General features: G+C 48.4%; 1 protein-coding gene across 2 annotated transcripts; it reads right to left on the bottom strand.

Moving 5' to 3' along the window:
- Positions 1 to 1,251: 1,251 nt before the first annotated feature.
- GTPBP4 (GTP binding protein 4) lies at positions 1,252 to 15,820 on the bottom strand. Of its 2 annotated transcripts, none has more exons than XM_055544169.1 (17): positions 15,664 to 15,820; positions 14,657 to 14,827; positions 13,292 to 13,395; positions 13,075 to 13,211; positions 11,954 to 12,054; positions 11,658 to 11,750; positions 10,905 to 11,096; positions 10,763 to 10,828; positions 9,746 to 9,835; positions 9,184 to 9,294; positions 7,797 to 7,874; positions 7,488 to 7,539; positions 6,948 to 7,048; positions 5,041 to 5,238; positions 4,074 to 4,139; positions 2,785 to 2,928; positions 1,252 to 1,926 (listed from the first exon to the last, which is right to left on the bottom strand). In XM_055544169.1, exons 1-17 carry the CDS (start codon positions 15,709 to 15,711, stop codon positions 1,774 to 1,776), a joined length of 1,905 nt encoding a protein of 634 aa, XP_055400144.1. In that variant the 5' UTR covers positions 15,712 to 15,820; the 3' UTR covers positions 1,252 to 1,773. The 2 variants fall into 2 exon arrangements, with proteins under 2 accessions (XP_055400144.1, XP_055400145.1); XM_055544170.1 differs by lacking the exon at positions 15,664 to 15,820 and adding an exon at positions 15,406 to 15,554.
- Positions 15,821 to 16,128: the final 308 nt, after the last annotated feature.

The following is a 16,128-nucleotide window of genomic DNA, read 5'->3' on the forward strand; positions in this document are numbered from 1 at the left end:
AAAGTTGACTTAAAACTCAACATTCAGAAAACTTATGATCATGGCATCCAGTCCCATCACTTCATGGCAAATAGATGGGGAAACAGTGGCTAACTTTATTTTGGGGGGCTCCAAAAGCACTGCAGATGGTGACTGCAGCCATGAAATTAAAAGACGCTTACTCCTTGGAAGGTAAGTTATGACCAACCTAGACAGCATATTAAAAAGCTGAGACATTACTTTGTCAACACAGGCCTGTCTAGTCAAGGCTATGGTTTTTCCAGTGGTCGTGTATGGATGTGACAGTTGGACTATAAAGAAAGCTGAGCGCAGAATTGATGCTTTTGAACTGTGGTGTTGGAGAAGACTCTTGAGAGTCCCTTGGACTGCAAGGAGATCCAACCAGTCCATCCTAAAGGAAATCAGTCCTGGGTATTCATTGGAAGGACTGATGTTGAAGCTGAAACTCCAATACTTTGGCCACTTGATGCGAAGAACTGACTCATCTGAAAAGACCCTCATGCTGGGAAGACAGAGCAGGAGAAGGGGACGACAAAGGATGAGAACGTTGGATGGCATCACTGACACAATGGACATGGGTTTGGGTGAACTCCGGGAGCCGGTGATGGAGGCCTGGCGTGCTGCAGTTCATGGGGTTGCAAAGAGTCAGACACGACTGAGAGACTGGACTGAACTGAACTGAAAATATAATCCCAGAGAGAGGGACTCTGGGTGTCCCTGGTCATTCCGCCTGATATCATTCAACAGGTTTCTCTGAACATAACCTTTCCCAGTACAAACAAAACTTTTACTTTACTTTGGATCCCTAAAATGCAACTTTCAAACACACCTATGTGTAGAAAAGCCCTGAATTACTCCTCTCAACACAGGAGGACCCACAAAGGTGCACTTAGAAACACCAACAGTGAGCAGACGGGACTTGGAAACTGCACGCAAAGCAGTGGCCATGGCAGTTTTGTGGTCAAGAAGTGCTGCTGTAAGCACTTCATATTCTCACATGCTAATTCCCTTCATTTTACTGGGCATGAACCTCACAATGATTTCCACTCAAACCAGTTTTCAGCAGTGGACACTGAATCAGGAGATGCCTACATTTAATTGCTTCAGCAACTTAGGCAACATTCTACTCCACAGAAAGGTATTTTTTGCTTTGAAAACAAAAAAGAATTGTCATTTGCTTTTGTCCCTTTTCATCTGCCCAAACTGACACTGGCTTGTAACTGAAACAAAAACCAACCAAATAAACCAAAATTTCTTTCTTTTGGAAGTTTATTTTGGATAAAAATAGTTGAAGACAAATCAAACGGTGCACTGAACAAAAGGACTAGGAGCTAACTTAGTTCTTTTACTGCTGGCATGCTGATATCTGTAACCTTTCACCAGTTCAGACTTCTGTCCACACCCTCAAGTAGAAGTGCATTTGCAAAAAAGGGACTCTTCATGTGCACTGAACCAATGTTCTCTCTTGCACAAGAGTAAGATTTGTCCATCAAAAGCAACACAGTCACATCAATAAATCTTTCCTGTCCTGCAAGTCTGAAGCAACCAAAACTTCAGAAATGAGAAACCACTGCCCACCCAAAATATCTATAATATAATACAGTGACAAAAATTACCCACACCCGTACATTTAAGGCATAACCATAGCTTTCAGCAAAGCATCAAGTCCTTGAGTTACTTCACTGTTCTGTTCAGTTTACAGATCACGACTCCCAGCTCTGTGAAACCAAACCAGGAAAAAGTCGGGTCAAAGTGTTTCAGCGGCGAAGGACACTATCTCCTGTCCTTTTTACCAGCTTTCCTCTTTCCTGAGAGCAAGTGCTTCGGTTTCATGTCAAACACATGTCTGTCTGCCTCCCCTTTCTTCCCCAAGCGATTCATCTTCTTCTGAGCATTCTTCATCATCGTCTTGGCCTTCTTCACCATCTATAAAGGTAAAGAAAAACCTATCAGTTGTGAAAACCCAAATTTCCAAGTGAATTTCCATTACCTGTTAACACTTGATGTGAACAGTCCAGGTCTGTGCTATGAAGAGAAGCCCTGGTGAGCATCACTCACACCATTTTCCCGTGGACACACCACAGTACCTGCAGGATGGAAACTACCAGACCAGTCTAGTATCTGTGAGGACCAGACACTCTCAGACCTGCAAGATGAGGTACTTTGTTCTGTTCTACTTCCCTCTCAGCAGAGTGCACGGAGATCCGGCCATGGAGCTACTCGTACCTGACTGACAAGCGGCAATGCTGGTATTAAGTCCAGATTACTGGACGAAATGACTCCCTGAAAGCACACTGCTTGTCAGTTTATATACAGACTTTCTCATCTATATGAATTTTCAAAATGCTGAAACTAACCATTTTTGTATTTAAAGAGAAGTAGTAGTAGTTGCCACAAAAAAGAGACTATACACATCCAAAGTGTCTTTTCCAAAAGACTGACCCAAACAGCTCTCTCCTGTGGTGGGTGAGGGCCCCATGTCCAGGCTCTGAGCAGGACTGTTTCCTAGCATAGCCCTGAGTGGCTGGGACCAAGGCTTAGGCTGCAAGGCTACTGCAATACCCTGCTCTGTCCGCCCTGAGAAAGAATACACACGCGTGAAGAAAAGGCCCATGGACACCCAGCTGTGCAGGGGCCAAGCCCAACCCTCGGGGTGCAGCACTCAGAAAAGCGCACTCCACCACCCACCCCACAATCTCTGTGGCTCCAAGTGTTTGCCCCAACCCCCTGAGGGGTCAACCGTAGAAGCTACTGTTTTATTAGCTACTCTTTACAGGGACTAACCTTGACATCCCGGAGACCAGAGACATCACGTGGAGGCCGAGAACAGCTGTGACTGCGGGTCACAGAGGCGGGCAGGACAGAGTCTTCCCGCTTCCTCTTCCTGGTGATGCTCCGAGACCTTCTGGCCTGGACTGCATAATGGGCCTGAAACAGAGCAGGCTTCAGTGCCTCGGATTCCCGGTGCCTTGAGGTCCTGGCACCTTGGGGACCCGGCCTTAGTGACAAACATGAAATTACTCCAGTGGGGGGAGAAGGCACATGAAGGGCTTGTAGAATTGTCATGAACAACGTAAATACATTTAAAACATAAATAGTCAGGGCCTGCCTTGGTGGACCAGTGGGGAAAAGTCCTCCCTTCCACCGTAAGGGATGCAGGTTCAGTCCCTGGTCATGGAACTAAGATCCTAAATGCAGCACAGCGTGGCCAAAATAAATAAACAAATCTTAAAAAAAAAAAACTGTAAAAAAATAAAGTACACACAGTCCCCATTAATTACTGGTCAAACATTCGTCTTCACTCACACAGCTGCTGTGTGCTACTCAGAGCTGCCTGTTCAACCTCCTAAGCAGCACAATTTATGTCAAGAGCGGCCCTCCTTCTCACCCCACTTCTGCAGTTACTGGCCACCAGAAAGCTCAGCCATGAAGCTGAGCTAAGACTCAGGTGCTGAGGACAAGTTCTGCAGGCCCCTGCTCAAGGTGTCCCTTAGGTTACTGTCTGGAAATAAGACTGCACAGCAATGTGAGAGGAAGGCAGGCCAAGAGCCCAGCATCTGATAATCATTAGTCAGGAGACATAATGTGAACAACACGCATGGCTCATCAAAATCCGATTAGTCTAACACGATGGTTTTCCTTGTTTCGGTAATTCCACTTCTGAGAAACTGCTTTGAGAAATAATCCAGAACATCAAGATGCTCTTTCATACAATGATGTGTATACTCTGGCTCAATTCATCAAGAAAAACTGGGACACTAAAAAAGGTATACGAAATGCCTTCTAACCTCTGGGGTCTTGAGGCATGGCTTCGAACTATTTACCAGCCTATGTTCCTCTCACACCAAGGCACTCAGCACCACCTCCAGTTTATTTTGCCTAAACTGAAGCTAATTAAAGCTCGATGTGAAGACACTGGTCACCAAAATCAAAGGCACAACTAAAGAATAAGAACTATGCAAAACAACGTTAATTCTCAACACAAACCCCAGAAGCACCAACTCCTCAGTAACCTGTTCCTGCCCTGGTTCCCAGGACAGTGCCCCACCCCCACCCCGGCCGTCTGCACTCACATTGTCTTTGTCGTCCATATCAACACCAAGACTGCGCATCTCATCCTCCAAGACCTTCCGCTGAACCTGAAAGGGGAAATGACATTGTTTTAAACAGTTAGTTTGATGAAACCTTAAAAAAAAAAAAAAAAAACCTCAAGGAAAAATGTACAGAACAATGATCCAAGATACACTTATTTTAAAAACTCTTTTACTTGGGCTCACATGCATGTTTTTGGACAACTCATTACATAACATAAAAATTAACATTTTCTGGGTAATTACGTATTACACACAGGACAACGTACGCGTGGCCCCCAGATTCCACTCAGCTCCCCAGGGGTTCCCACATGCAGACCCAAGAGGCCAGCAGCTCCTCCCCCATGGTGGGGGGACACAGCAATGCCACAGCTGTCCCCGTCATCCGCCACCTCATCCGCCACCACACAGAAACCGCGTATCAAACACACACGTGTGCTCCATGGAGACAGCCTGGTCCAGCTCACTCAACCATCCCCCACGCCACCCTCCTTCCCTGGAGCGGTGACTCCAGACAAGAGCCAGGGCCCAAGGAGACAGACCTGAGGACCAGAGGACCCTGGCTCCATCCAATCCACTTGTGCCTCAGCGTGAACCTCCCCATCCTAACCAGTCACAGGGCTCAGATAAACCACTTTGGCTTTGAGTTAGACTGCGTTAGATTTCTGAAGAAAGTAAAAGGGAAGTCCTGACCAATAAAGAATTGAAGAATAAGGACGTGTTAACTGATGAGTTTACCTCCACAAATTTACCCATAACTCACGATCTTCATTTGTACAGCTATAAAGTAGTTGAATCCAACAGTGAAAGTCACCAAGAAAGGGTGGAACACTCAATATAGAATGTCAACACTCAGCCAACCTCAAAAGTCAACTTACACCAACCAAAAGGCAGGGCCATACAGACGCCCACACACAAAGAACCACTGACTCTTGAGCACAACACTTGCCTTCTTGGCCGTCCGAGGCATCCTGGGCCCCTGTGTGTCCTTCTCTCTGGACTGTAGAATCTTCAGCTTCTTTTTTTCCCTAATCTGTTTTGCCAGCTGTCGAATCTCTGCCATTTCTTCATCTTCACTTTCAGATTCACTGTCATACTCTCCAGCAGCTGTTCTTAGTTCTTCTTCTTTTTCTAACTCTTCCAATTTCTTTTTTTAAAAAAATCATAATTAAAGTCAACAATGGAAAACTCATACATAAGTATAACAACCTTTATAAAAACCAGGTTTCTCCTAAGCTTTTTGAGGTGATACAAATGCCCCGGTTCAGGCTCACATGGCCTCGGCAAGGCTCACCTCCCCGCAAACAGGCACAGAGATGAGCAAGAAGACTACACCAACAGAAGCAGACTGTTCCATGCCACTTCTTCACCTTCTTTAGAAAGAATCACTCCCAACTCCAAGGTGAAAACACATAAAATGTTCCCCTCTCTCCTAGCAGGTACACAAAAGCTCTGTTCTTAGAACCATAAATATCAACCCAAACTGGCCTTGGACCAGGACAGCTTGTGTATCCATCCCAAAGCTGTTCCAAATACAAGCTCATTAACTGTACGGTTAATAACATCTTTAAAAATGTATAATAAACCTCAACAAGAGCCCAAGTCAAAGGTGCTCCCATCACTACTGTGATAAGGCAGAAGGAGGGAAGGAGACTGGAAGGGGATAGGCAAGGTGAAGCCAATCATGGGCCATCAGAGCCCAGACTGTGGAAGTGGGCTGCTATACAATAAGAGACAGAGCAAGAGGCACAACTGAAGAGATGAAGACATGAAATATAAATCAAGGACACCATCAGAGAACTGGCAGTTCCTCAAAAAGAAAGACAAAATTACCTTATAATCCAGAAATTTGCCTAGGAATCTGCCCAGACATGTTGAAAACACTCAATACTAATACATGAACCATGACACCCAAAAGATGGAAACAAAGATGGAGTTGGGAGTGATTCTTTCCAAAGAAGGTAAAGTGGCGGCATGGAACAGTCTTATGTCCATCCATGGATAAGAATATGAACTATAATACTATATAGAATGTGCCATTCATTTGAAATAGAACATCACTAAGAAAGAGGGAAGAAGAAAGCTGACACATGCTACAACATGGACAAACCTTGAAAATACCACGCTCAGTGGGAGGCCAACTTAGTGTGTGACTCCACTTTATAAGCAAGCTGACAGAGACAAAAGAGGATGCGGCTGCCCGAGGCCAGGGAGGGGAGAAGTGCTGTCAGAGCTGGGAGTTAACTCAGGGATGATGAAAAGGCTTCGGGACCACAGGGAGGTAGTGGCTGCCCAACACCACCTATGTACTAGATGCCACTCGATCGCATACTTTCACACATTAAGAAAGACGTGCCGACTCAGGACTGCAACTGAAGGGGAACACAGGGTCTAAGGAAGGCTTTGTTTTTTTAAAAAAGAAAGAAACTTGTGGACACTCGTATGTTAAGAAATAGCAAGTGAGGAGGGGGCCAGCTGCGAGTGCCAGAGTAGGACCAGGGAAGAGGAGGGTCAGGCTGGGGAGTGGGCAGCCCCAGCAGAGGGTCCACTCATGGGGTGAGGTGGGGTGGGGCAGGTGACTAGGGTGTCCACACGTGAGAGTCCTTCATGAAGGAGGCACCCTGAGCCCAGCAGAGGAAGACAGGGAGGTAGGTCTGGTGGAGGAAAGAGCGTGCACCAGCCTCAGGTGGAGGGACACAGGGCTGAACACGGGGCCCCAGGTGGCAAAGCCCAGGCTCTCGGTGGGCGCAGAAGGAACAAGGGCCAAGGACAAAGTGGAGTGGGAAATTGTGCTCATATCTCCTGGGTCAAGTTGAAGAGGAGTAAAAGTCACACAGTGTCACCAGGGACACAAACCTGCATGATGTCAGGGTCGATATAGTCGGCTATGTTATGGCCTTCCCAGATCTCAGGGATCTTGTCGTATTTCTCAGATGAATTCATTATATCCCAGTACTCTAAAGGTCAAAAAACAAAAAAAAATCTTCAGTTATCAGATGCCCAAAGAGTCACCACTTAACCAAGTCCCACATTTGCAAAGACAGTAGAGCATCTGTGCTCAGTGCCAGGTAAACAAGGTAATGTGCTCGAGCAGAGGACCATTCCACACTCGTGCCAGGGCCCGTCAGTACCCCAAAACCAAGAGTCCTAAGGCATGGACAAGAGACTACCGATGGTATCAGCCTGGCCCAGCATTATACGCTAGGAAAGGTACAAAAATAATCCCTCACCAAAAACAAGAGAAACCTACTTCAGAAGGAAAAAATCTCAGCATCCTGGCAACCTCTCACCTTCAAGAAATTAAACTAACAAAATGCTGGACAACTTGTACCCACTAAGGTACCCTCATACTCTTCCCACACCTAGCATCTTAAACTACCACACTTGAGCCCTTACTTTGAAGATCCAGAATATAATCATCTCCCATCTCCAGTTCCAGGTCCCGTTCCTGCAACGAAAATCCAACAGTTTTCATCAGCACTTCCGACCCCCAGGGCCAGAACTGCCGGGTGCCCCCCAGACCCATGGCATTACCCCTCTCCAACCTTTTGCCACCTGAAGCTCAGCACCAACTTCCAGTGGGAAACCTGCTTCCACCCCTAGCAGCCCTGTCCCCCGACACCAGAGAGGGTCCCAGCCCTGGGGATTATGCTCCCAGGCGCCCCCGTCCCCACTCCAGCACAGCCCTGGGGCTCCCTCACCCACCCGCCTCCTCTTCGGCTCCCCGAGCTCCATCCTCTTCCTGCGTGCCACCACGCCTTCAGGGATGAACGGGGGCCTCTCCTGCGAAAACATGATTGGAAATACCCATGTGAAATGCTTGCTGAATCAAAACACAAAAAGAAAAAAAACGTCTACAGAATGTACAGAGCAAAAAAAAATAAAAAAAAAAAAAAAAAAAGAATGTACAGAGCTTCCCAGGTGGAGCTTATAGTAAAGAACCCTCCTGCAATGCAGGAGATATAAGAGACGCGGGTTGGACCTCTGGTTTGGGATGATCCCCTGGAGGAGGGCATGGCAACACATGTATTGTTACCTGGAGAACCCCACAGACAGAGGAGCCTGGCAGGCTACAATCCATGGGCTCCTAGAGAGTCGTACACGACTGAAGTGACTGAGCACACATACATAGAACACACAAGAGTCTGACTTCCTTAATATAAAAATTAGAAATCAATAAGAGATAATCAACCTACAGAAGTGAAGAAGTCAATCAGTATGTTAATCACCATGAAATACCCAGTTCCACACAATGTTCAGAAACTAGAAACAATCAAGTTGAATAATCAGTGAGTGCGACTGCCTAAAACCACAATGTAGAAACATCACTTCTTATAATTTTCACTTTATTTTGGAGAAAAAAATGTGTGGTACTGAAAAAAAATTGAAAACTGGCACAACTTTCTGTGAACAAATAGTTTTACAGTAACAAACGTCACTGGCAATGATCTTTACCTATTGTTAGTTCCTAGACTGGTCACCAAAAATTAGTGCTGAATGAATAGAATACATGAAAAACATCAAAATAATTAATAACAACAACAACAACAAAACAAGTGAAAATTCCCTGGCACCCTAGTGGTTAGGATTCTGGCCTTCATTGACAGGTTCCAGGTTCAATCCCTGGTCAGGGGACTGAGATCCCAAAAGCTATGCAACACAGACAAAAAGAAAACACACCATGATAACAGAACCATCTGTGGTCCGTTATACTGATAGAACAGGAAGTGTGCACTCTCAAACTGTCAGGAGCATAAGCTTCCAGTGCCCTTTTGAGAACAATGACATTTTTGATGCCATGTCTTAAATTTCACTCTACAGATAAACTTGCAATTAAAAAAACAGACCTATGCATCCCACCCTATTTAAAACTTGAGAAAAGCTGATATGCCAGAATGTTTTTGGAAAGATAAACGAGACGAGCTGCAGGAGGCAGCCTCTGGTGGAGGGAGCAGCAGTTTAACCTGGCTCCTCCTTTCCTTTCACCTTTGCAATTCTGACACAAACACAGTGTGACCTGGATCTAAGCGCACCCAGGAAACCCCACCAGCCCCACAAGCCCTGCCTCCAGGGCCTCCATAGGAGTTCTCACCTTGTCATCTCTCCTGCTGGGAACAGCCAAGTGCAGTCTGTTCAGCACCTCATTCACTTTATTTCCCTTCATTTTGGTTTCAACACGATGAGCTAAAAGCCTGTCACAAGCCTAGGAGGGTGAGAACACACGGTGCTAGGTCATGGGGCATCCAATGTCCCATCATGTCTAAAAGGGCCCAGGAGCCAGAGCCCCACTCCAGATGGGCCCGAGGCTGGAACCTGCCAGGCTGTCTCTCAGAACAGCCTCTGCCAGCTGGGTGCTAGGACCCCCAAGTTCAGTAAGTTGCCCAGGGCAACTGTGTGCTCCTGGAGCGGGGAGCGGGTGCTGCCTCCCTTCCTAGGTCAGGGCAAGCCCAGGCCAATGCAGGAACCGAGGGGGCAGGACCGGGGCCGACGACCCGTGGTGGGTGTGACTCCCATTCCCAACACTCACAGGGCAGGAGGAGGGGGGCAGAAGGGGCAGGGAACCCAGACGCCATCTCTCAGCAGGGCTGCTGGCGCTCGGGGCTGGCCAAGCTCCTACCAAGGAAGGGAGTGGCCTGCTTACAGGGCGCACTGACCTCTGTCTTCACTCTGATAACCCCCTCCTCCGTCAGTGTACTGGTCTCCACCACAGGAAAGCCTTCCACCTGCAGGTCTAGAAATATTTTCTGGGACACAACGGATGAGTAAACATGAGCTGCGGCATTTATTCTCAGTTCCCATCCACAAACCGTCCTCCTCCTCAAACAGGTGCTACAGATGCTAATCACAACAAACACCTCTGTGGTTTTTAATTCTTCTGAAGAACATCTCCCCAGAACTGTTATTTATTTGTCCCTAAATCCTGCTGTGATTAAGACAATGCACATTATGGGGAGAATCAAACCAGAGTGCAGCAAACAAACCTGAGGCACTCAGAAACATTCTGTGAGGCCTACCCTTCTGAAGAGAACCTTGGCAAAACCAAGATACATCTTCACAGACAATGCTCTCAATGTTGTTCTTTATAAATACCTGGCTTTCTCAGCCTAAGATAATTCCCGAGAAAACACCTCAGCGACAGGTACGACCTATCAACAAACGAACCACTAAGACCCTAAGAGGGACCCCACCTGCACCTCCACCAAGGCTACCTGACACCTCGCTGCCGGCCTGACCACACGCCCCCGATCCAGAAACAAGTGCCCAGCTCAGGACTTCAGGCTGCTCAGGATGGAGCTCTGCTTCCCTCCTAGGCCCCTCCTCCCTGGAAACACCAATCACAGCATGACCAGCGTGGCTACCCGCACCCATGCCACCTGCCTAGGTGCCCAACTGAGAGACAGCCCTTCCCAACAAGCAGCTCCTGGGGCTGCCGCTCTGACCACAGGCACTGCCAGCCCCACGGCCTCTAAGAGAGGCCACAGGAAACCTCATGGTCCCTCTGCCACTGATGGGCATCCGTGAGGTTACAGCGACTCAGTCACTAAGGACATAATCTCAACCGTAAAACAAAACACTGTGAACTAGCATCACTAACATTCCTTGTCAACTCTGGCTGTGGGAGACGAGGTTCAGGATCAGCAGGGAATTTTGAAAACATCGAGGTGATTTACCTGATTGTCCTCAGAAAGCTCAGAGATCTTCTTCACATCACATTTGTTTGCTACGACGATAAGAGGCTGCAGCGAGGAAGAAAACTAATGAAATCATCACCTTCGCCATTACTCACGAAAGACCACACCGGCCCATACCCACCTTGTTGACGAAGAGTGGCCTGAGGTTCCGGAAGAGTTCCAGCTGCTCCGCAAGCCCATGGCCGCACTGCTCTGACAGGTCCATCACGTATAGCACCGCGGCTCGCAGGTGGGCCAGCGCCGTGATGGCCTGCATCTCGATGGTGTTGCGGTCCTCCAGAGGGTGGTCCAGGATCCCAGGGGTGTCCACCACCTGTGGGCAGACAAGTCAGCCCAGCACACAGGCCGAGGGTGCCCACAGACCTAGACCAGCCCTGATGGAGCTCCCCACTGACCACGGTGAAGGAACAAGGCAGTGGGAAAGGACAAGTGAAGACCGGGGGAGGGGCCCTCACTGAGGAACGAGCTCACCAGCGATGCTGAGGGCTGGGTAGAAAGAGGACTGCTCTTTCTATGAGCCCTGGATTAACCAGCACGCCCTGAGTGCTCAGACCACCACCACTGTTTACAATATCACATTCAACTGTGGACACAGGCTGCACCACCCTTTCTGGGTTTCTGAGGATGCATCAATCAGAAGTCCTGCTGTAAGCAGAGCACAGACACCACACCGGGAGCTGCTGTGTCCCAAGTTCACCCGAGGACAAACAGCGGCCCCCATGCAGCCCTGGAGCCTGTCCATGGGGGGTGGGGGGTGCTCCTGGCGACCCAGGACCTGCTCCCCAGGCTCCCTGGACATGGGCAGACCCTCATCGGTGGGAAGCCCAGAGCTGGACGCCAGGAATGAGGCTGCACGCCCCAAGCCAGCGCTCACCTGCCAGCGCAGGTACTTGTAATCCATGTGCCCCACAAACAGAGACTTGGTGGTGAAGGCATAGGGCTGGACATCCACATCCGCTCTCGTCACCTAGAACAAACCACAAGTCCTGACTTTCACATCCTCCCAGAACAAACACGCCTCAGCCACACAGCATCAAGACTGTCGGGGATCAGAAGAGACCCCACAACACCTCACGTGACTAGACTGCTAAGACAGGAGCCAACACCGACCGGGCGGCCCCCCTCAGCCTACACAAGCGGGTCCTCGGTCAGTGCGGGGGCAGCACCAACCTTGTTGATGAAGCTGGACTTGCCAACGTTGGGGTACCCGCACAGAAGTAAGGTCCTCGTGTTCGGGTCAATGGTGGGCAGACGGGACAGATGCTGACGCACTGTGAGAAGGCGAAAGTAAATGTGCTTAACTTCATGAAAAAGCATATGCGACTCAAAGCTGATGGTCTGCTCAACTTAGCTGTATGCTCCAGGCCTGTGGCCATGTTACCACACTCCAACAATGTTCACACACGTGACGAGAAAACATGAATGAATGGAGGAGGGACCAGCTGCAGGGGCATCCAGGCTGAACCCAGAACCCTCCTCCCAGGTCCAAACAGCGTGGATTCCCACCCAGCAGATTGAGGTGGGGCCCAGACCACACAACCCAGAGGACTGAGCAAGAGAGTAGAGTTTGAAAGGGCGATTTGACCGAGCGTGCGCTCTAGCACTTCCTGGCCTACAGGACTCCTTTTCCACGTAACGAGCAACCCTCGGGACCTCGACCGCTCCAGCAGCACCACTGGGCGGGCCACCTAAAGACCTAACCGATGACTGGAAGCACTGTCAAAGCAGCTCACAGTTATGATCTTGTTGCAAATTACATGCAAGATGCTGGGGGAGGGGATCAAAATCAAATCAGTTAAAAATAAGTGAAATGTAAAAATATATACGCATACAAAACAGCACAAAGTTGTTTCAGTAAAAATTGTTCTACATTAATTCAGAAATCGCCTACTGAATAAAACTATCAGGTAACAAAACTGGAGTAGCAGTTTGATGCTAACATGTTTTACACTAAAATATCAGTAACAGGTAAAATTACAGGTCACTTTATTTTTATACATTTTGGTATCTCTGGGCCATTTATAATGTACATGCCTTGCCTATTAAATTTGAAAGACATAAATGTTTTTAATAGTGCTACTAACATGTAAGTATTAATTAAGTTCTAGCTGCTTTTTCAATCACACCTAATCTCTTAGACTTTCTTAAAGGCTAGACTGGGAAAAATAATTTGTTCCTTTGATCTCTATAAGAAAACAAAAATAAACATTATAAAAATAACTCTTGATAATAATCAAGTACTTTAACAGAATGCACTAACAAGTAGTTAGTTGCTGATGCATAACAAGTACCTTGTTCCAAATATTCCAAACTCTGCTTCTGTCTTTTGATAATAGTACACATCCGCCCGAGAGCAGCGCGTTTCAGTTGCTTGCAGCGGTACAGAGAATCACCATATTTCATGAGCCGCACATAATCTTTCGCAACGCTGAAAAACAGAAAAACATGTAAGATTTTGCTCTCCTTTGACCGTAACTTAAAAGATACTACAGTAAGAAAATCCCTTACTTGTCCACTAAATTTTTGGCAATGTTTATTTGTCCTAGAGCCAACTTGTAATGATCCTTGTCATAGAGAATGTTCATCAAATCTGCATAAAATGGATGAATATCCTGTAACAAGAACAACAGAATGGTCACCTTGGTCTGGCAGCTTCTCCTCCTGTGTGTGGCTAACACTTGAACATAACTTCCTAGGGAAAACACATCATACCTTCTGCTCTTCCTCATCGCTCACCCTCCCCCCTCAATCTTCTCCCCAGGCCTCTCTCAGTGACTATTTAGTCACAGAAGAAAAATAAGAGTCAGCAGGAAAGCGAAGTCCACCTGCCCTGTGCAGGCCTGGCCAGGCCCAACTCCATCTGGGCACCAGAGCCCACCCCTTGGGCTCGAGAAGAGAGCTCCAAAAATACTTTCCCATCCATCCAGCCAGTCCCGTCAACCTGTAAATGTGCTGTTATTGCCCAAAACTTAAGAAGAAAGTTTTAAAACCCCCGTTTCTTTGCTCCTCTTCTATTTGTACAGGTGTTTCCTGGTGCTGTCACCTCATCCTCACTGCGTTTTTCATCCTCATGTACTTTACGAAGTACCTGCACTTTCTCCAGAAACTATACCCTCATCCAGCCAGTGGCCACTAAGCACTAGCATCAGGTCCCAGAATTTTACACCAGCAGTTTCTGTCACATGAACCAATCTCTTCTCTGAGCCTTAACCCACCTTCAGGGACTACCTCAGGGCAGTTGAGGCTCTCAGGCTGTACTGCAGACCCCACATCCATCATCACCTCAGCAACTTCACAACCACGTGGTCCCATTCAGGGGCTCCACAGGCAGGGTCCACTCCTGCATCCTGCAGCTAAGCACACAGGCAGATGGCTCGGTGCAGCAGGGCCTAACTTCAGGGGCTCAGTGAAGAAGGCAGCGCCCCATGAGACTGCCTCTCATAAGAAAAGCACACTGACCATCAGCCGCAACAAGATAACACACACTGCTGGGCCTCGAGCCACTGGCCCCATCTGAAGCCACAGGAAAGGGCGCCTTGGAAAGAAGGAGGGGAGGACGCACATAGGCCACCAGGACCTTGGGCTTCTGAATTCAGTCCACAGCTTTCAGAATCCCAACTGTCCCCACAGCCTAGAGATTACAGAGAAAGCCTGAGGCTTTCAAAAATAGGAGTTTCACTGGGGAAACAAGATACTAAGGAATCAAAAAACCTCCGATCTGCTCCCAGTTTTGTTACCAACTTTCGGAGTAAACTTTGACAAGTCAATTATTTCCTCTTTCCTTCACTATCGGTCAACTAAGTAGACACACCTGGTTTAACCTTGCCTGAAGGTTCATATTTACATAATCGCTTTCATCCCACAGTCACTTACATCCAATTTGGGGAAATCGGTTAGAATTTGTGAGAGTCTGTCATGGTAATTCTGCTGAGTAAATTTGACTTTCCTCATATAAAAATGTCTAATGCGATGGATTTGGTAATGTTTGTGGATAACTGTCGGAGTCTTTCGTTGAGTCTTCGATAATGTCAGGTCAATAAAGTCCTGCAATAAAATAAGACAGTTACACCAAAAATGTCTCCTTTCACCCACTTATTTGAAATCACCTTAAAAGACTAATGTTCAACAATGTATTTTAAACTACAAACACTTTGTATTTTAAACTACGAACACTTTTTCTAATTAAATCTTCAGTGTAAAGCTCTGTTCATCTTTATGGTTCCTTGCCTTTATGAAAACACTCAGCAAATGCCTGCTGAAATAAATTTTATCCCACACTCTTGACATGATCGTAACTTCCATATACCTAAAACCATCTGAAAGGTAAGTACCCAGAAAACTCAAGTACAAATCAGGAAATAAGAATATTCTAAGGAGAAACAGTTCTACTATTTCGGTTTGTATATCTCCAGTTCTGACAGCACACACAATAACCGGTAAGACTAAAACCCGCTGTTTTCAATTTCCCAAGGTAAGGTGGACATGAAAAACTCCGGCATGAAGTCCAGAGCAAGCCGTCCAAGAAGATCGGCATGCCACGCTGTCTGCTCTGGGAGGCACCGCCGGCTCTGGGAGGCACGCTGCCGCCGGTCGTCCGTCTGACAGACACCACGCAGACCCACCTACTTCATAGAGCTTCCTGACTCTCCCCCTCTCCTCCGGGCAGATTCCAACACCCTGAGTGCCCTAATCTCTGAGGAAGGGCCCCCACTCTCTGGGAGGACCCCAAATCAGGGGGTCCGAATCTAGAGAGAACGTGATCTAAGAAGGGGCCTGGAGGGGAAGGCGGCCCCTTCCAGCCCACCGTTACAGACCGGAGCCCCAGCGTCCCGCGACCTGGCCGAGAAAAGTGGGGGCAGAGGGCCCTTGGGGCCTCCTACCTTGGCGGACGGCACCACCGTGATCTTCTTGAAGTTGTAGTGCGCCATGCCGGCGATTCGCCACGAGGGGACAGCCGCCCGGACTTCCGCCGAGGAGCCGGGAATAACTTCCGCCGAGAAGGACGAGACTTCCGCCTGCGGTGCGTAGGCGGTGCGTCAGTTCCGGCGCTCCCTGCTCCCCACGCACGGCCTCGGGGGTCACACAGCGCCCTCGCCTGGCCGGAGGAGGGGTCGCGGGGCCGGGGCGGAGGGCGCGCGCGGCGGGAGAACTGCGCCAGGAAGGCGGCGCTGAGGTCCGGTCCCCACCGCGGAAAGGAGAGGGTCTTGAGAGGCCTCCCCGGGCATCTGTGCTGCCCAGCCGGGTCCAAGGCCTGGCTGACCTGGGCCAGGGGTCTGGGGGTACTTTGGGAGCCTGGGGGGTGAGGGTGGGGGGGCGGTCAGAGGGGCTCGGAGGGCTCCAGGGGT

The sequence above is a fragment of the Bubalus kerabau genome, chromosome 13 (genome assembly GCF_029407905.1).
Source record: "Bubalus kerabau isolate K-KA32 ecotype Philippines breed swamp buffalo chromosome 13, PCC_UOA_SB_1v2, whole genome shotgun sequence".
NCBI classification, from domain to species: domain Eukaryota; kingdom Metazoa; phylum Chordata; class Mammalia; order Artiodactyla; family Bovidae; genus Bubalus; species Bubalus kerabau.